This window comes from Ursus maritimus, unplaced genomic scaffold, assembly GCF_017311325.1.
Source record: "Ursus maritimus isolate PB19 unplaced genomic scaffold, ASM1731132v1 scaffold_32, whole genome shotgun sequence".
NCBI lineage: Eukaryota > Metazoa > Chordata > Mammalia > Carnivora > Ursidae > Ursus > Ursus maritimus.
Genome location: NW_024425786.1, coordinates 26,426,147 through 26,446,900, shown reverse-complemented (window position 1 = coordinate 26,446,900; position 20,754 = coordinate 26,426,147). Strand labels below are relative to the sequence as shown.

Sequence of the window (20,754 nt, the reverse complement as noted above, 5' to 3'; positions counted from 1 at the left end):
TGAAGTGCGAAATAAACAAGATGAGTTGATCTTGGTGTACGAGTTCCCCTGCAGAAAAGTGAGGTAGATTCTCGTGGTGTAAGTGTTGATTATGGTAGTGAGGTGATACAGGTGAACAAGATCATGGTCAGGAATTCACAAATGGAATTTCATGTTTTGCTAGGAGTCTGAAATATTTTGTGATATATTGATAAGTGAAGAAAGCTCCACATTATTGTAAAGAAACTGTGACCAATTATAGATGATAAAATTAGTGGATCTAAAGCATATTTTTGTCCTTTTAGAAAATACATTTTTTGGGGCACCTGGGTGGCTCAGTGGGTGAAGCATCTGCCTTCAGCTCAGGTCATGATCCCAGGGTCCTGGGATCGAGCCCCACATCAGGCTCCCTGTTCAGCAGGGAATCTCCTTCTCCCTCTCCCCTCGGCCTGTCTTTCCCACTTGTGCAGCTCTCTCTCTCTCTCTCTGAAATAAATAAAATCTTAAAAAATATATGTATATTTTTAATGTGTTTTGGAATGAATTGTAATTATTTTGGCACATGCCTTTATTAGACTAGTTTAGCTAATTTTTATTTGTTGTAATGAATAATGGATTCATTTGGTTACTAAATAGATCAATTTCGTTAGTTATTGTGGAATGATTTGAAATCTTTAAGAAATCATTTTTCTAAAAAAGGATATAAATGATCATTAAAAATTTTTATTTCAGTTAGCAAGTTTGATTTATTTTTAATTCCTCTGAGCAGTTGGTAGTGGACATTCATCTTTGAAAGTTTCCCTTTTCTAAGAATTAACCACTTTTGGCAGTTAGGTTACTGTTTTCACAAGAGTAAAATAAAATAAAATCCATGTTATTTTTATATACGTGATCCAAAAATTTCTCTTCCTAATTTTGTTGTTGGTATTATACTCTGTCAACTGCATAAATGATGTTCCTCTTTTACCAGGAAGATTATGTAGTGAAACTTCACACTTTGTATTTTCCTACTATTTAATTCCCTGTAGAACTTTCTAAATTTAAATTCAATTTAATTAACATACAGAGTATTATTAATTTCAGAGGTAGAGTTCAGTGATTTATCAGTCTTATATAATTCCCAGTGCTCATTATATCACGTGCTCTCCTTAATGTCCATCACCCAGTTACCCCATCCCCTCACCCACCTCCCCTCCAGCAACCCTCAGTTTGTTTCCTGTGATTAAGAATTTCTCATGGTTTGTCTCCCTCTCTGATTTAGTCTTCTTTTATTTTTCCCTCCCTTCCCCTGTGATCCTCTGTTTTGTTTTTTAAATTCCACCTATGAGTGAGATCATATGATAATTTCTTTCTCCGATTGACTTTATTTCACTTAGCATACATAATACCCTCTAGTTCCATCCATGTCATTGCAAATGGCAAGATTTCATTTTTTTGATGGCTGAGTAGTATTAGTATTAGTAATATTCCATTGTGTGTGTGTGTATTTATCCATTCATCTGTCGATGGACATCTGTGCTCTTTCATGGTTTGGCTATTGTGGACGTTGCTGCTATAAACATTGGGGTGCAAGTGCCCCTTTGGATCACTACAGTTATATCTTTGGGGTAAATACCTACCCCATACAACTTCTTATTGAAGAGACTTTATCTTGTGTCAGTGACAGTATAGTATAATGGTTAGTCTGGACCTTTGGAGTGAGATGAACTGTTTAATCTCCCACTTTCCTGTTTGTTAATTGAATTAAAATTAATTTAAACTTTTTGTTAATATAATTTCTTAAAGTGTCTCACAATGTTGTTGAAAGGATTTTATGATACAGTCGATACGTTATTTGGTATAAGGTCTAGCTCATGGTGAGCACTGAATAAGTGAAAATATTGGTAATTTATATAAATGGTAGCCGTCATTATTATTGTTTCTTAAAACATGAGTAAAGTTACAGGCAGATTTTATTGTGAACTCAGGTTGGAAAGCAGGTAGTTCTGTAAGATCCCCTAATATACATTAAACCTCATCTCTGTTTCCTCCTGCTAAAGTGTCGTACTGGTTACGTAGCCTTAAAGGTGGCAGATGACCTTCTAGACTGATGTCCAAGGTCTGCTGAGGATGGCCCTTTGGTTCATGGATTGCCTGGTCATCTTTGATCCTTTGTAATGAGAAAAGTGCATTTACAAATGCCAGAGTCATTACTTTTAATGTGTTTTGTGGTTAATATACGTGAGTAGTTACTAATTTTCTTCAGTTTATGTTTTATTATTGTCTGAAAGAACTTACTTTTCCCACATCCCAACTTCCAGGAAAATCTATACTTAAAGTGGCCTCATAGTCATGTTCAAATATTTCAGCCAGAGGCAGTCATTGTAGGTAGCTTTTCTTTTTTCTTTTCTTAAACAACTTGTATGTTTGTGCTAGGTATCTAAATGTTATTTTATTTTCTTGATAGAATTCAGCCCAAACTCCTCCATATGCCTTGGGGAAATCATTGAGGCCCTCAGCTGAAATGATTGAGACTACCAATGACTCAGGAAAAACTGAGCTTTTCTGCTCTATTAATTGCTTGTCTGCTTACAGAGTTAAGACTGTTATTTCTTCAGGTAATGTTTAAATTCGATAAATTTATAGATATAGTAACTGTTGAAGAACAATGTAGCTGCTTTTCTTTCATTTTGTTACAAACCGAATTTATCTATATGGTTAAATTGAGACCCCAGATTTAGTTTCAGAGAACTCATTTTTAAGTGAAAATAGTTTTTCACTGATTTTTTTGGTTGAGGTATCTATTTTATAGTGTCTATGTGAAAAGAAAGACAAAAACAAACAAATGAACACACAGCACTTGTAAGTTCCAAATTTTTGTGTAAGTAGAACTTCACTGCGATTAGTTGCATTTAGCACAGATTATTGTAAAGTTGCTTGATTTTGGTTTTGTATATTACTGAGTGTTTTTTAATCCTTCTGGTACACTTTTGGATCATTTGTTCATCTGGGTAGCTTATTCATTGGTTTTTATTTTTTGTGACCCAGGTGTCCAGGTTTCATGTCATAGTTGTAAAACTTCGGCAATCCCTCAGTATCACCTCGCCATGTCCAATGGAACTATATACAGCTTCTGCAGCTCCAGTTGTGTGGTGGCTTTCCAGGTATGATCTCGGGTCGTCTTTTACCCCTGAGGTTCTCTTAGGCATTGGTCTAACTGCCGAAGGTCCATTTTTACAAAAGATTAGATTTAAGTTAGAAAGAAATTTTGTTCAACTCTGGTCCCTGAAGTCATTTCTGCAAAATGTCTCAGCCAGTATTGAGCCTCGGTGCCGTCTTCCTAATTCAGGGTCCTTACCGAAACTACTTTTCTCTCCTACTTTTGCCCTTGGTCAAAAGGATGGAAACTAAGATATGGTTCAGATAGGTGCTCATGTGTCCCTTCCTCTCATCCTGGGCCAAATACGTAATGACTCCTGGCATGAAATTGTGAGCCTCCATTGACTTGTCCCATTTGTTCCTAACTCTCTGAGATAGATGGAGAAGGTGGAGTTTAGTGACCTTCTGGGGTGGCAAGATGCCTGATACAGTGTCGCTGGCACCAGGGCAAAAGAGAGCACTGGTGGCCACCATGCTCTTCATGGCCATCAGAGGCTGGTTGGTGATGGGAGTGCCAGTGGAGGGGTATTTTGGGGGAAAGAAGGGGTCTGCTTTAATTTATTAGAGCCCTGTATTAAAGGTGTTTGGGAAGCCTGAATTCCAGTCCTTAACCTTATACTGTTGCATTTCTCAGTCCTTCTATTCTGGAAGTATGCCATTTAAACTCTTTCTGTGGACTACTTTATAAAGTGTTCAGGAAATATTTGTTCGGGCATTGATTTATTAAAACAAGAAAACAAAAATTACCCAAGTCATGTTACTTCTCAGTCGCTAAAATCTTTGCCTTATTTGTGTTCTTCCAGAATGTATTTAACAAGCCAAAAGGAACAAACTCTTCAGTGGCGCCCCCGTCTCAGGGCCAAGTGGTTGTAAGCCCACCCTCTGGGTCAGCAGTGTCGGCTGCAGGAGGTACCGCCCCTGCCGGTTCCGGTTCCTGTCCCACTGGCTCCATCAGCAGTTCTGCCTCTGCCACAGCCGGCTTCCGGCCTCTTGCTGCCCAATCCCAGCAAGTTGCTGTAGCTCGGACACTTGTTAAACTCAAGTGTCAACACTGTAGCCATCTGTTTGCCACAAAACCAGAACTCCTTTTCTACAAGGTAAAGAGAAATCGTGAAAGGGTTGGAATATAAACATATCCATCAGAAGCATTTGTCTTTTCATCTTTGACGGTTACTTAATTTGCTTTGAAATGAGAAGAATGGTTTCTTAAAGGTAAAACAACACTTTAATTAGGTCTTAATGACTGTTTTTTTTTTTTTTTTCCTGTGCAGGGTAAAATGTTTCTGTTTTGTGGCAAAACTTGCTCTGATGAATACAAAAAGAAAAATAAAGTTATGGCAATGTGTGACTACTGTAAACTGCAGAAAATTATAAAGGAGACTGTCCGATTCTCAGGGGTTGATAAGCCATTCTGTAGCGAAGGTAAAGAAAACAAGCAGTTCAGTTTTATCCACAGAGCATGTTGTTATAAAGTAATTCATACTGAGTGGGGCCATTCATCTGTAATTAATTTTCAAGTAATTTTGTTTTATGAGGTATAATTGGAGGCTTTTTTCTTGGGTTGATGCTTACTTAACTATTTTTTATACTGAAGTCACTTTAAAGTCTATACTTTTAAATGTTAATACTTGAAAAAAAATTTTTCAAGATTTATTTATTTTAGAAAAAGAGAGCACATGGCAGGGAGGAGCAGAGGAAAAGAGAGTCTTAAGCAGACTGCACGCTGGGCACAGAGCCCAATGTGGGGCTTGATCCCATGACCCTGAGATCATGAGCTGAGCTGAAACCAAGAGTTGGATGCTCAGCTGACTGCACCACCCAGGCGCCCTGAAGAAAATTTTAAATATCGTAATATATTTGTGATATGATTGGCTTGTGATGATTTTTTAAATTACAGTAATCTTAAATAAATTGCTTTAAAGCTCAAAAAGACTTTCGAAAGATAATTAGGTCAATGGTATTAGTATAGAGTGTAAAAAATCTCTTCATAAGTTTAGCAATGACTTGAGAGATCTTTCTGTTCTTGCACCCACGTGTAAAGAGGGTACTTAAGCAATTACTGCTTCTTGGCTTAAGAAACTTTTATATCTCTGATGTTTCTGAAAATAGATGGCCTAATATTTAGAGTATATTTAAAAGGTGATACGAGTTTGTTTTGTGAATATAGAGACTATGCTTGCTCCTATCCTCGAAGCAAGTGATTATGTCAGGTATGTAGAAATTAGCTTAGCTGGTACCTGAGACTGTGGAAACTCACTTTATCTCCTTTAGGTTAATGTAAGTTTGATGTTTCTTCCTTTCATCCCTTCTGGTTCTCAGTTTGCAAATTCCTCTCTGCCCGTGACTTTGGAGAACGATGGGGAAATTACTGTAAGATGTGCAGTTATTGCTCACAGACATCCCCTAATTTGGTAGAAAATCGATTGGAGGGCAAGTTAGAAGAGTTTTGTTGTGAAGATTGCATGTCCAAATTTACAGTTTTGTTTTATCAGGTAAATGTAACATACCTTTTTGGCTTTCTGAAGTTAGTACAAATTATTTTCTTAAAATATATTTGGATCATGTGAAGTAAAATTTAGTGTTTAGAGCTGGGTAAAATAAATTATGGGCTCCTAAAACAAACTTTAATTGAATAGAAATACAAAATTTTGTGGGTAAAGAATATAGGATTTCTAGAGACGTTGTTGTTTGAACATATGTTCCTTTTATTTTTATATTTTGCTTTCTCTTCAGGCATATCGACCTTATGGATAACAATTCTTTCAAGTTAGAACCTTACATTGTTATGTTGCCTTAAGTGGCTCTCTCAGAAGGTTACTGTGATGAATTAGAAGTCAGACCTTGTTCTCACTTAATAGGTCAAGTGACTATGACTGACCTCCTTACTCACTACCTTTTAAAAAAATTACTTTTTTGGAAGGCTAACTGTGAAAGCTACAATTAATTGAACCACTAATACACACCCAGTGCTTCATAAATGTATTACTACCAATTTATAAATCAGGAAAAAGAGCAAGAGCCAAGGAGGATAAGTAATGTACCCTTCGAGAAGCTGGTAGGTGATAGTTAGACAGCATCTGTAACACTTGAGTGAAATCATCTGGTTTTTTTTTTTTTCTACCTACCCTCTAAAATATAATCTTGGCGGAGAAGTATGTCTTTATCATAACTATATGACCGGGAAACTATCTCAGTGCTCAAGACAAAGGATACCTAGTTAAATATTTTTTGAAGAATCAATTACAACTCCAAAGTCCATATTCTTTCTCCTGCATTATGCTGCTTCTTAACCTCTTAAAAGTAGAACCTATCTTTAGAGTCCTTCATCCAAAATTTTGAAAATGGGAGATCAATTTTTATATTCTATATATTGAGGGCATCTATGTGGAAACAAATAAGTATATCTATTTTTAACCGCATTATTTTAAGCCTTGTATTTTGTGATCTCACCTGACTTTTACATCCTGTTTTCATAGTGCCTTCTGGTTTTATGATTAATGTTATCATTTCATTATTTTGTGGTTTTAAGCCTATCCTGTCTTACATTTCTTTCTCAGATGGCCAAGTGTGATGGCTGTAAACGACAGGGTAAGCTAAGTGAGTCCATAAAATGGCGAGGAAACATCAAACATTTCTGTAACTTATTTTGTGTTTTGGAGTTTTGTCATCGGCAAATTATGAATGACCCTCTTTCACAAAATAAAGGTAAAATTAAACTTGGCTAACAGGATCTTTATGTCAGTGCTAGGATATACTATTAGCACACGTAGTTGTAAATAATATAATGAAAACAAAATTTTACTGGATTCAAATAGCTTGGATTTCCTTAAATTTTCCTGTAAGAATTCTTAACGATTGCCCTTCAGGGAGAGTTAATGCTGATGTTTTTTGCTGTCATAGTCAAACACATCAAGAAATCAGTAAATGTTGTAAGTGCTAATTTTATAGGAAAGTTAGATTTGATTGCTTTTGAATTTATCTATACATAAGTCACTTCCACTAAGAGATATATGTCATTCAGTTAATAAACTAGAAAAAAAAAAAAAAGAAAAACAGGGCAAACAAAGGGAGAGGCTATAAGTACGTTAATATAGTTTCTGTGACTGGCGTAAGATTTGATCCAGAGCTTGCTTATAGCCAAGGAAAAAGAACCAACACATTAATTATATCAGAAAACATAAAGTAGACCAGTTCTTCATAGGTAGCAAAGTTTTTTTGGCTAAGAATAAAAGAATTTTGCAAGTAGGACAGCTAATATGGTCAAAATATCCAGATGAATAGATACATATGTGGCGTGTTCTTAAAGTAGCTCCTTGAAGTAGTGCTTCTCTGAGTTAGGTTCAAACCATTTGGTATTGTGCTCTCTGATCAAAGCCTGGAGTGCTGTTGACTTGACAGAATCCATGTGCTTTGTCCTTAAAGTCTGGCCCTTGTCTGCCTTTGCAGTCTTACTGGTCATCACCTTAATCCCATATGCCACTTGCCAGCGTTTTATGTCATCATCTAGTCCCGAAGACCAGCCAGTTCACTGGTAGAAGTTTCATTTTATCACATGGGTTGGCAAAAAACCATTTAATGGGCAGGTGCCTCACCAACATATTTTTTAAAATTATCATGTTAAATTTTTATTGGAAGCAAGTTTAGGCGAAGGAGGTTTTAATATTCACTAATAGAGAAGGCCAGTTGATTGTGAAGCTAATACCTATATTTTTACATGTTAAATAGCATTTGAAGTTTATAATTTTAGAGAATCAGCCTGTCTTTAAGTCCAAATGAATGTTAATCTGACCAGAATCATTCTTTATACAGAGTTAGATATTTGCGCTGCTCCTTGAAAACTTAGTTGTTAAACAGGGTTTTTTGGTGTGTGTGTAACCCTTTTGTTTACACGAGGTCTTTTTTACTTTTAATCAGTAAACATTTATAAGGTGCAGACTGCTTCAGTGGAGCTCCCTTCTGCAAGGAAAAATACAACACCAGTTATAACCAGTGTGGTGTCATTGGCAAAAATATCTCCTACGCAGCCTACAGGGAGCACTAACAGTGTTTTAAAAGGTATGACTTGACATAAAGGCATTTAGTTAGACTGTAGAGGTGAATGCTGTATAGTCTAAGTAGCTTTTGTTGCTAATATTTACATTTATATTTATATAAGGAAACATGGCCCTTTTTCTCAGAGGGAAGTAGGTAGCAAGTAGGTTGCCTGGGTAGAGAAGGAGTGGCATGTATAGTTTATTTTTTTTAAGAACCTAAGTGATTTCAATGTAGTTGCCTTTATCACTGGAGATTCTAATACAGCTGGATGAGATTGAGGCCCAAGAATCTTTACCAGGCAGCCCAGATGATATTGATGTCCAGTTTCCTTGGACCATTTTTTGTGAAATTCTGGACTAGACTCTGGCCCACCTTAGTAAGAGGAAAGCAGTTTCTTGGTCTCAGCGTTTACATCTGTATATCCTGGGGATAATGTATGTTTTAATTTATACCAGGTGCAGTTACTAAAGAGGCAGCAAAGATCATCGAAGATGTAAGTTTTATTGTTAATATTTTTCCTCATAATGCCACTTGTGTTTATTTTCATTTTGGATGTAGCATTCTAATACGTACCTGAATATATTTCTGTTTGCAGCTTACTCTTGTAAAAAAGAGTAATCTATTATGTGCTAGTTTTGTTTTGGGATCTTAAAGTTACATCATTAATAAGAATGCGTTTCTGATTTATTTCATTGTGTTCTGTCTCCTTAATTTCTTTAAATACTTGTTAATTCCATCTGGTTGCTTATTTTTCTCTTTTACTACATTCAAGTATTTTTTTTTTTTTTAAGAAATATCTCTCTTTCTTGGGAAAGATTTTTTTTTTTTTAATTTTATTTATTTATGTGACAGAGAGACAGCCAGCGAGAGAGGGAACACAACAGGCGAGTGAGAGAGGAAGAAGCAGGCTCCCAGTAGAGGAGCCCGATGTGGGACTCGATCCCGGAATGCTGGGATCACGCCCTGAGCCGAAGGCAGACGCTTTAACGACTGCGCTACCCAGGCGCCCCTCAAGTATTTTTCTTTAAGACTAGAAAGTCTCTTGAGGGGCGTCTGGGTGGCTCAGTCAGTTAAAGTGTTTTGATTTCAGCTCAGATCTTGATCTCAGGGTTCAAGCCCCATGTTGGGCTCCATGCTGGGTATGGAACCTAGGAAGGAAGGAAGGAAGGGAGGGAGGGAGGGAGGGAGGAACGAAGAGGAAGGAAGGAAAGAAGGAAAGAACGGGAGGGAGGAGAAAGTCTCTTGAAAAAGTTCATTGTGGTGTTTTATGCATCTTCAAATTATGTGAGGCTGAAAATAGTGCAAAGTAAAAATACATTTAAATTCCCACTTTATGTCTCAAATTTGAAATATTGTGAAACTTTCCAAAATTAAAAAAAATATTTTGAAGAAATGCATAATTTCAAATCTGGCAGCCTGAAAGGATTGCAAACTATGTCATTGTTGTCCGTGTCTTGTGTTAGCAGGAAACCAAATTCCCATCATCCTTTATCAATATCATAGGAACCTAATGTATCAGATCTTTCTTGGGTTAACGTTTTTGGTGACTGTTTTTGGCTGTTCTCTTAACATTTGTTTTTGGTATAATTAAAAATATTTTTATATATCATACAACATTGTTATTCAAATTCATTAAGTAGTGATGCTAGTGCTAAAAATGTGCCCCAAATGCAGTATCTTTGGAACAGAAGTTAGATGTTACAAAGCTCTGTGATGAAGTCCAGGCCTCGGCTGTGAACCCCCATGCTGTTCATTTAGGAGAGTGAAACCTGCCGAATATTAGAGATAATGCTCAAACCCCCCCCCCCAAAAGCAGCATTAAAGAGGGCACATCATTTAGTTCACATAAAAATATCTTCTAACCAGGCAAAAATAATGGAATAAATGGGAAAAAATCCTGGCAACAGAGCTGCAAGATCAGTGCTGCCGTAATGCAGCCCTAAGGCCAAGCCATCCCCTGTGCTAAGGCATGACGTGTTTTGATGATTTGAAAGGAATTGAAAGGGAGACAAAAAGGTTTACTACAAGTCATGGCTGGCTTTCCAATTTTAAAGCCTACCGAGGTTTTAAGAATACAAAAATGAGCAAGCGAGCTGTATCTGCTAACTGAAGCTACCAAAACATTTCAGCTTTACCATAATCTAAAGAGGCTTTAACTGGGGAGACAGCCTCACACCTAGTACAGAATCTGTGAAAGTGGTAGAGAAGGTGAATTTGTGCAAGGTTGGTGAAGGGGATGTTGACATTTTGCTTGGGTTGTTCTCCATGGATTAATAAAGGAAGACTTGCTACAATTAGAAAAACAGGGCCCCAGCAGTTAGCCTGGGCCTTCAGCACAACAGCCCGCAGTGAAGTAACTGGCGTATGCTTTTGGCCATATTCCAGCAGCAATTGCTGTTATTAAAGGAAATGATTCAAAGGTGGATTGCTGTTTCATGGTGGCAAGGTGAAAAATGGACAGTGTGTCTGCATATCAAGACATCTTCAGTGGGAAAAAAAAAACCCTCAGTGAAAAAAAAATGAGAGGCAAGAACCAGCCACATTAGATCCATTTGTTAGAAGTCTTCCAAGGACTCAGACTAGCATTCCTGGTGATATGAAGAGAGAACTTCTGCTAATTTGATACTTTTTAGCTCTTCCCTTACTTGTGTTGTTGGAAGATGATAATGATAACTTCTACTTAATTATTTTCAGGCAGAATACTACATTAGTTAATGAAATACCATTAAGTTAACTTTGTATATTGTGTATTATACGTTATATTTTTAAATTACATGATCAGTTAATTGCTGTTACAGAATTAATTCTGTTATTAACCATATAACTATAAAATTAAGTATTAATGTACTGCATTTTATACTATACTAATATACTGTGCTTAATACAGTATTAGTATGTATTATTAAAGTGTTCTAGAGGGGCGCCTGGGTGGCTCAGTCGATTAAGCGACTGCCTTCGCTTAGGTCATGATGGAGGTCCTGGGATTCAGTTCCTCATCTGGCTCCTTGCTCAGCGGGCAGCCTGCTTCTCCTTCTGCATGCCACTCCCCCTGCTTGTGTGCACGCACTCTCTTTCTCTCTGACAAATAAATAAATAAAAATCTTTAAAATTAAAAAAAAATTGAAAAAAAAAAGTGTTTGCCTTGGCTCAGGTCATGATCTCAGGGTCCTGGGATTGAGCCCCTTCTGGGGCTCCCTTCTTGGCTGGGAGTCTGTTTGTCCCTCTCCCTCTGCCCCTCCCCACCGCTCATGTATGCTCTCTCTCAAATAAATGAAATCTTACCAAAAAAAAAAGAAAACATTCTATAATGGTTGTAGATTTATGTATTCTGAGAATGCATCCCTCCTCTATATGTATGGGACAGTCAGTTTGAATTATTCAGGGTTTTCAGGAATACATCTCTCATATTAAGTGTGACTGCCCTATATATTTTTTCCCCTATGTGGAGTACCTCTGTAATTCACCAGTCATTTAACCTGTGTTATAGAATAGCTCTGATTAATATTTTCAGTTTAGTCTGTAGCAAGTATAATAATAAATAATGTAGTACTCTTACAATGTTTAAAAACCTGACGGTTTTAGAATCTTTTTTTGTTTCTCTGGGGCTTTAGTGTGAATCTCCTTCAAGTTATTTAAATAGTCTTAAATTTCAGGGAAAGGTGAGAATACCGTAAAGTACAAAGGAGAAAATCTGCAAGTCAGTGAACTTTCTATAAAGATCTAGGTAGTAAATGTTTTAGACCTTGCAGGCCATACAGACTCTGTTGCAACTCCTCACCTCTGCCATTGTAGTGCGGAAGTAGCCATAGGCCATCCATAAATGAGCGAGTGGCTGTGTTCCAATAAAATTATTTTAACAGAAACAGGTGGTGGACTGGACTTGGTCTACTCCATACTTTGCCAATTCCCGCTCTACTGTATTCCCACCATTGAGAATTAACCATTATTAGATTGGGCTTATTTGCTTAGTTTTTTTTCTCTCCTCTCTCTTTTTTTCTTTTAAAATTTAAGTTTCTTTTTAAAAGATTTATTTTAGAGAGAGAGCGAGCGAGAGCACAGGGGGGAAGGGGAGAGGGAGAGAGAGAATCTCAAGCAGACTCCCTGCTGAGCGATTCCATGACCCCGAGATCATGCCCTGAGCCGAAATCAAAAGTCAGAAGCTCAACCGACTAAGCCACCCGGACGCCCCTAAGTTTTTTTCTTTAATTGAAATATAGTTTGACATACTGTATCCTTTTAGTTTCAGGAGTATATCAGTACATCATAGTGATTAGATATTTTTGTACATTACAAAATGATTGCCACAATAAGTCTGGTTACCATCTGTCACCAAAGTTATTACGTTTCTTACGCTGTACATTACATCCCCATGGCTTATTTATAACTAAGTTTTGTCCCTCTTAATCCCCTTCACCTGTTTTGCCTGCCCCCCCAACCTCACCCTCTCTCTGATAACCAACAGTTTTCTTTATGTATGAGTCTGTTTCTGTTTTGCTCTATTTGTTTTATTTTTTAGATTCTACAAAGTGAAATCCTATGGTACTTGTCTTTCTCTGTTTGACTTATTTCATTTATTTCACTTTGCATAACATCCTCTAGGTCCATCTGTGTTGTTGCAATGGCAAGATTTCATTCTTTGTTACGGCTGAGTTATATTCCTGTGTGTGTGTGCACACGTGCGTGCATCACATCTTCTTTATCCATCCATCTATCAGTGAACACTTAGGTTGCTTCTATATCTTGGCTATTGTAAATAATGCTGCACTGAACTTTGGGGTGCATGTCTCTTTACTTTGGTGTTTTGGTTTTCTTTGGATAAATTCCCAGAAGTGGAATTGCTGGATCATATGGTAGTTTTATTTTTAATTTTTTGAGGAAACTCTATACCGTTTTCCATGGGGGCTGCACCAGTATACATTCTCACCAACAGTGCAGGAGGGTTTTTTTCCTACATCCTTGCCAACACTTGTAATTTTTTGTCTTTTTTATAATATATAATCTGACAGGTTTGAGGTGATAAATCGTTATGGTTTTAATTTGTTTAATTTAATTTAATTTCCCTGATAATGGTGATGTTGATCATCTCGTCATGTGTCTGTTGACCATCTGTATGTCTTCTTGGGAAAAATGCTTGTTGAAGTCCTCTGCCTATTTTTTAACTGGGTTGTTTACTTTTTTGATATTAAGTTGTGTAAGTTCTTCGTATATTTTGGATATTGACCCCTTATCAGATAGATGATTTGCAAATATTTTCTCCCTTTCAGTAGATTGCCTTTTCATTTTGTTTATCATTTCCCTCTTTGTGTAGAAGCTTTTCGGTTTGATATAATTCTGTTTATTTTAGCTTTTGTTGCTCTTGCCAAAAAAATGTTGCTAATACCAATGTCAAATAGCTAACTTCCTGGGGTGCCTGGGTGGCTCAGTCAGTTGAGTGTCCAATTCTTGGTTTTGGCTCCGGTTGTGATCTCTGGGTTGTGAGATTGAGCCCTCTGTTGGGTTCTGTGCTGAGCGAGGAGTCTGCTTGAGAGATTCTCTCTCTCCCTCTCCCCACCTCTTCTCCTCCCTCCGCTCGTGCTCTTTCTCTCTCTCTCAAATAAATAAATAAAAATCTTCTAAAGGAAGTAGCTAACTTCCTATGTTTTCTTCTAGGAGTTTTACGGTTTCAGCTCTTATATTCAGGTCTTTAATCCATTTCATATTTATTTTTCTATGTGGTGTAAGATAGTTTCAAAGTAGGCTCTTCACGCAACATGGAGCCTGATGTGGGGCTTGAACTCACAACCCTGAGATCAAGACCTGAGCTGAGATCAAGAGTCAGACGCTTAACCAACTGAGCCACTCAGGCATCCCTAGTTTCATTCTTTTGCATGTAGTTGTTGAGTTTTCCTCAACACCGTTTATTGAAGATATTGTCTTTTATCCGCTATATATTCATGTCTCCTTTGGTGTAGATTGATTGACCATATATGGGTGGGTTTATTTCTGGGTTCTCTGTTCTATGCCATTGATCTATGTGTCTGTTTTCATGCCAGTACCATACTGTTTTGGTTACTAGAGCTTTGTAGTATAGTTTGAAATCAGGGAGTGTGATACCTTCAGCTTTGTTTTTCTTTCTCAAGATTGCTTTGGCTAGTCTAGGTCTTTGTGGTTTCATACAAATTTTAGAATTCTTTGTTTTAGTTCTGTGAGAAATGTTGTTGGTATTTTGGTGGGAATTGCATTGAATCTGTAGATTGCTTTGGGTAGTATGGGTGTTTTGACAATATTAATTCTTCCAATCCATGAACATGGTATAGCTTCCATTTATTTGTATCTTCTTCAATTTCTTTCATCAGTGTCTTGTAGTTTTCAGGGTACAGATCTTTTATCTCTTTGATTAAATTTATTGCTAGGTATTTTATTCTTTTTGATGCAATTGTAAGTGGGATTTTTAAAAATTTTCTCTAATAGCTCATGATTAGTGTATATAAATGCAACTCATTTTTGTATGTTAATTTTGTATCCTGTGACTAATTTGTTTATTAGTTTATTGACTGCTGTATAATATTTTATGAAAGTAACACATTTTATTTATCCATTGCCCTATTGATGAACACTTCCAATTTTTAACCTGTAAAATATCTGCTATAATGAACATGCTTGCATATGTCTCCATGTGAACGTGTGCAGGTGTTTGTCTAGTGTAGGTATGAAAGAGTGGAATTTTGGAGTCAAAGAGTATTTGTAATTTTAGTTTTTAAAATGGCTATTTCAGTTTTTGTTCCCACCAGCAGTTTATGATCGTACTCATTTCCCACAGCCTCGCATCATTTAATGTTGTCAGATTTAAACTTGTTTTTCTGTCAATCTGTTTAGTAACATTTTATTGTCTTACTTTGCAGGTCACTAATTACTAGCATGTTTGCTTATATTTCTATGTTTTTGAACATTTGAATTTTCTTTGAATTTCCTGTTTTTGATTTTCCCCCATTTTTGTGTTGAAAATTTTCCTTATCAATTTATAGAATTTCTTTATATATTCCGGATTTGCCCCCACTTCTTTCTACTCATTTTCATTGATACAAAAACATGCAGTAATACTTAATATCTATTTAAAAAAAATCCTTTAACAGCATAGCCCTCTAGCTATTGTCCTATTTCTCTGCTCTCCATTTTAGAAAAACTCCCCTAAGGGTGGCCTCTACTTCCTGCCTCAATTTCCTTATCTGTTATCTTTCCTTAACTTACTTAAGTCAGGTTGTCCACTGACTTAAGTCCACCGAAGCTGCTCTTGTCAAGGTTGCCATCAGCCTTTATTTTGCAAATCCAATGGTCAATTTTCAGTTCTCATTTTACCTGTCCTTTACCCATACCCTCATTTTCCCCTTCCTTCTTGAAATACCTTCTTCAGCTTCCAGGTCAGCATACCTCTCCTTTATCTCAACCTACATTACTTCCCAGGGACTCAATACAGTCCTGTGGTTTTAAACACCACCTAGATGGTGGTTTATTCCCAGATTCATTTCTCTTGTCATGACCTCTGAGCTCCAGATTTATGTATCCAGCTGCCTACTTGACATACACACTTAGGTGATTTAATAGCCATCTCAAATAATATGTCTAAATCAGAACACTTCTATTTTCCCTCAGACTTCCTCTCTAGTGTTCCTTACTTCTTACCACTCCTATTGCTACCTCCTTTGTCTGAGGCACCATCATCTTTTCTCTGGTTCGTTGCAGTGACTACCTACCTGTCTTTCTGCTTCTATTCTTGCTCTTTGCATTTTTTTCCTCCTCATTGTTAGCAGAATGATCTTAAAACAAATCAGATTGTCACGCGACTGCTTAAAAACCTTCAGTGAAATTCTGAAAAAGATAAAGAAGGGGGAAGAGCCAGTTTCCGAAATTATAGTAAAATTCTAAATTTTATAAAGTGAGGTAGTTAAACCAACTGATACGGAAGCCATGAATAGACAACTGAATAGAAAAGAAGTCCAGGGGTGCCTGAGTGGCCCAGTTGGTTGAGCATCTGCCTTCGGCTCAGATTGAGCCCCCCCGCATCAGGTTCCCTGCTCCAGGGGGAGTCTGCTTCTCCCTCTCCCTCTGCCTGTCACTCCCCCTGCTTGTGCTCGCTCTCTCTCTCTGTCAAATAAATAAAATCTTTAAAGAAAAGTCCAGAAATAGACCTGAATATATATGCAAATTTAGAAATAATAAAGATGGCATTCAGATCAGTAGGAGATTGAGATTATTCAGTAAATAGTGACAATTGAGTATACATATGGAAGAAAATACAGTTGGATTTGTATCTTACAAGTTACACCAAAAGGAAGTCCTGATGCAGAAGACATTTAAGTATAAAAAAAATAATAAAGTAGTAGGAAAAAATACAGGAAAGAATTCAAATGCAGAAGTGGGTAGTCTTTCTAAATATGTCACATAACCCAGAAGCCATAAAAGATTTGTTTGGGAAATTCAGCTACATTTCAAAGTCAAAAGATATGAAAAAAATTATAAGATTGCAGTTCATGTCATGAAAAGCTAGCTTTTTTCATATGTAAAGAGCTGCTATGAATCAATAAAAAGACCCAGCACCCATTAGGAAAATGGGCAAAACTATGATCCTTCAGTTTACAGACTATGATATAAAAATTGTTCTTAAACATATGCAAAGATATTCAACTTCAAAATTAGAGAAATGGCAGTTAGAACTACAGTTTTATCAGATTGCCAAAGATAAAAATGATGGATAACACTGTTAAGGCATTTTTACATATTGTCAATAGCAGTTGGTAAAACTGCTACAGAGAGCAATTTAGTAAAACTTGTTAAAATTTAAAATGTAAATACCATATCACCAAGGAACTCCATTTTTAGGAATTTATCCTTCAGATACATTTCACACATTTATAAAATGAAGTATATACGGGGATGATTGTGGCATTGTTTGTAGTAGCAAAGGCTTGAAAACAACCAAATTGTTTCATCAGTAGTCAGAGCCACTGTGAGTTCATCCTGAGTTACTGTGTGAACTAGAAAAAAAATAGGCCTAAATGGGTAGGTCCTGAAATATACCCCTCTCCTATCTTATACTTAGTCATGTGGCCTGGTAAGTGGAGTTCCCTTCACAAGCATACGCAGCAGCTCTTTGGGGACTGTAGTTAAAATAAATATGCTATATCCATACCCGTAGAATACTATGTGCTTAAAAAGAATGTGGGAGCTATATCTGTACAGACATAGAGCAGTCTCATATATAATAAACGAAAAAGACAAAATGGTATAGCATACTGCCGCTTGTATTTTAAACACACACACAAACCACATGCCTATACATATGTATAGAAAGCTCTGGAAGGCAGCCAGTAAATAGATAATAGTGGTTGCCTTTGAGGAGAACTGAATGACTGAGGCAGAATTTTAAGAGAGGGAATTATTATTTTTTCATTGTTAAATGTTTAAATCTTTGAATTTTCTGTCATGTGTTACAGTGCTCATTCAAAAAATATGCCTAGAAATTTTTTAAAAGCTAAAGGAAAACAGGGCACAAGACAGGAGTAGATAGTTCACAGAAGAGGAAAAACTAATAATGCTTAAGCATGCAAAATACCTAACCACACTACTGTTTGGTAATTTTCCATTTATTGAGAAATAGCAAAAAGTTTCATAGTACTGTGTTAACTAGAGTGTTGGTAAACAGGCTCACATACATTGCTGAAGGTCATATAATTTGATATAATATCCTTCTGTGGAAAGCTGTTTGGCTGTACCATCATAATTAAAACCTTCTGACCCACCAAACCGTACTTATAAATATATAAAACCTTAACTATAAATATACTGGCACATGTAGAATTAATTTATATGTAGGAATATTTATTATAGCATTGTTTGTAATAGCAGATATTTTTAACATTCACTGTTTAGCAGCAGAGACTCTTCAGATTACCTCCGGTACATTGAATGTATAAAGCTGCTACTACGGCAGCTTTATACGAAGTTTTGTAAATATTCCTCTGTGATAGCTTGCTCTGAGTACAGTGCAAGGTGCTAGAACCTCACTGATTATATGCTACCAATTTGTAGTCAGAAGCAACTTAATTATAGGGACCATCTCTAGAAGGATGTATAGGGAACTGGGGACAGTGGTTGTGTTCAAGGTTGAGTCTGGATAGAGGGCAGACGGAAAACTTAATTTTCATATATATTTTTAAAGATATTTATCTGAGAGCACACATGGAGGGGGGTGGCAGAGAGAGAGGGAGTCTTTTTTTTTTTTTTTTTTTAAAGATTTTATTTATTTGTCAGAGAGCAAGTGAGAGCAAGGAGCCCGATGTGGGACTCGATCCCAGGACCCTGGGATCATGACCTGAGCCAAAGGCAGATGCTTAAATGACTGAGCCACCCAGGCATCCCAGGCTGAGGGAGTCTTAAGCAGACTCCGCGCTGAGCATGGAGCCCGAGGCAGGGCTCAATGTCATGACCCCAACTATTTGAGCTGAAACCAAGAGTTGCGCCACCCAGGTGCCCCTTCATGTATATACTTTTATACCTTTTCTATTATTACATAATTCAAAATTATTACATCTACTGCCTGTTTAAAAGGTAAATATAGGGGGGCGCCTGGGTGGCACAGCGGTTAAGCGGCTGCCTTCGGCTCAGGGCGTGATCCCAGCGATCTGGGATCGAGCCCCACATCAGGCTCCTCCGCTGGGAGCCTGCTTCTTCCTCTCCCACTCCCCCTGCTTGTGTTCCCTCTCTCGCTGGCTGTCTCTATCTCTGTCGAATAAATAAATAAAATCTTTAAAAAAAAAAAAAAAAAAAAAAGGTAAATATAGGGGCACCTGCTCCGCAGGGAGTCTGCTTCTCCCTCTGCCGCTGCCTCTGCTCTTGCTGTCTCTCAAATAAATAAATAAAATCTTAAAATAAAATTAAAAGTAAATGTAAATAAAATCTGCAGTGGCTTTCCATCACATTTAAAATACAATCCTAATTTCTTGTTGTTTTTAAAACTAAGACCTCCAGACCCTACACGATTTGGCTTCTGCCTGCTTCTTCAAACATTTCATTCTAGCCCCCGCTTACTTTATCTCAGTCTTGTTCTCGTCTCTGTTCCTAAAGCACGCCGAACTCTTTCCCACTTGAGGGCTTTTGCGTCTGTAATCCCACTGCCTGGAGTCCTCTGGCTTCAGGCCTTTACATGGTTTGCTCTTCTGAGTATTCAGAAGATCTCTGCTCAATGTGTATTCCAAAAATACCCCTCCTCTACACTATCACCCTCCATTCCCTTATCTTGCTCTCTTTCTTTCATAGCACTTAGCACTACCTGGAATTATACATTATCTATTTGCTTTACTTTTTATCTTCTGTGTCTCCCTATAGAATGTAAAGCCCATAAAAGCAGGACTTTCTTTGTCTTGTTTTTTGCTGTATCCCCAGGGCTTAGGACAGTGCCTGGTTTACAGTAAATATTCGGTAAATATTTATTGAATGGAAAACATGTTTTCAGTACATTCTCCAACTGTGTTGCTTATCCTTCAGCTTTGTTTTATAAAGACCTTTATTTGCAAAAAAAAGTTCAAGGCAGTCAAATGTATTAGTCTTTTCTATTTTGTTTTTAACTCTTTTGTGTTTTGTTTAAGAATACCTTCTCCTTGGGGCGCCTGGGTGGCTCAGTCCTGGGATGGAGCCCCTGCTTCTCCCTCTCCCACTCCCCCTGCTTGTGTTCCCTCTCTCGCTGGCTGTCTCTATCTCTGTCGAATAAATAAATAAAATCTTTAAAAAAAAAAAAAAAAAAAAAAGGTAAATATAGGGGCACCTGCTCCGCAGGGAGTCTGCTTCTCCCTCTGCCGCTGCCTCTGCTCTTGCTGTCTCTCAAATAAATAAATAAAATCTTAAAATAAAATTAAAAGTAAATGTAAATAAAATCTGCAGTGGCTTTCCATCACATTTAAAATACAATCCTAATTTCTTGTTGTTTTTAAAACTAAGACCTCCAGACCCTACACGATTTGGCTTCTGCCTGCTTCTTCAAACATTTCATTCTAGCCCCCGCTTACTTTATCTCAGTCTTGTTCTCGTCTCTGTTCCTAAAGCACGCCGAACTCTTTCCCACTTGAGGGCTTTTGCGTCTGTAATCCCACTGCCTGGAGTCCTCTGGCTTCAGGCCTTTACATGGTTTGCTCTTCTGAGTATTCAGAAGATCTCTGCTCAATGTGTATTCCAAAAATACCCCTCCTCTACACTATCACCCTCCATTCCCTTATCTTGCTCTCTTTCTTTCATAGCACTTAGCACTACCTGGAATTATACATTATATATTTGCTTTACTTTTTATCTTCTGTGTCTCCCTATAGAATGTAAAGCCCATAAAAGCAGGACTTTCTTTGTCTTGTTTTTTGCTGTATCCCCAGGGCTTAGGACAGTGCCTGGTTTACAGTAAATATTCGGTAAATATTTATTGAATGGAAAACATGTTTTCAGTACATTCTCCAACTGTGTTGCTTATCCTTCAGCTTTGTTTTATAAAGACCTTTATTTGCAAAAAAAAGTTCAAGGCAGTCAAATGTATTAGTCTTTTCTATTTTGTTTTTAACTCTTTTGTGTTTTGTTTAAGAATACCTT

General features: G+C 37.1%; 1 protein-coding gene across 3 annotated transcripts in view; it reads left to right on the top strand.

Annotated features, from left to right (window-relative positions):
* The window catches only part of ZMYM6 (zinc finger MYM-type containing 6), a 41,187-nt gene that overhangs the window by 15,622 nt on the left and 4,811 nt on the right, over window positions 1-20,754 (top strand). For all 3 annotated transcript variants that reach the window (XM_008694417.2, XM_008694418.2, XM_040619232.1), the window contains 8 exons: window positions 2,426-2,576; window positions 3,007-3,122; window positions 3,921-4,214; window positions 4,389-4,539; window positions 5,437-5,609; window positions 6,675-6,822; window positions 8,032-8,172; window positions 8,607-8,644. In XM_008694417.2, the coding sequence (XP_008692639.2) occupies window positions 2,426-2,576; window positions 3,007-3,122; window positions 3,921-4,214; window positions 4,389-4,539; window positions 5,437-5,609; window positions 6,675-6,822; window positions 8,032-8,172; window positions 8,607-8,644 (1,212 nt within the window). The remainder of the gene's footprint in view (window positions 1-2,425; window positions 2,577-3,006; window positions 3,123-3,920; window positions 4,215-4,388; window positions 4,540-5,436; window positions 5,610-6,674; window positions 6,823-8,031; window positions 8,173-8,606; window positions 8,645-20,754) is intronic.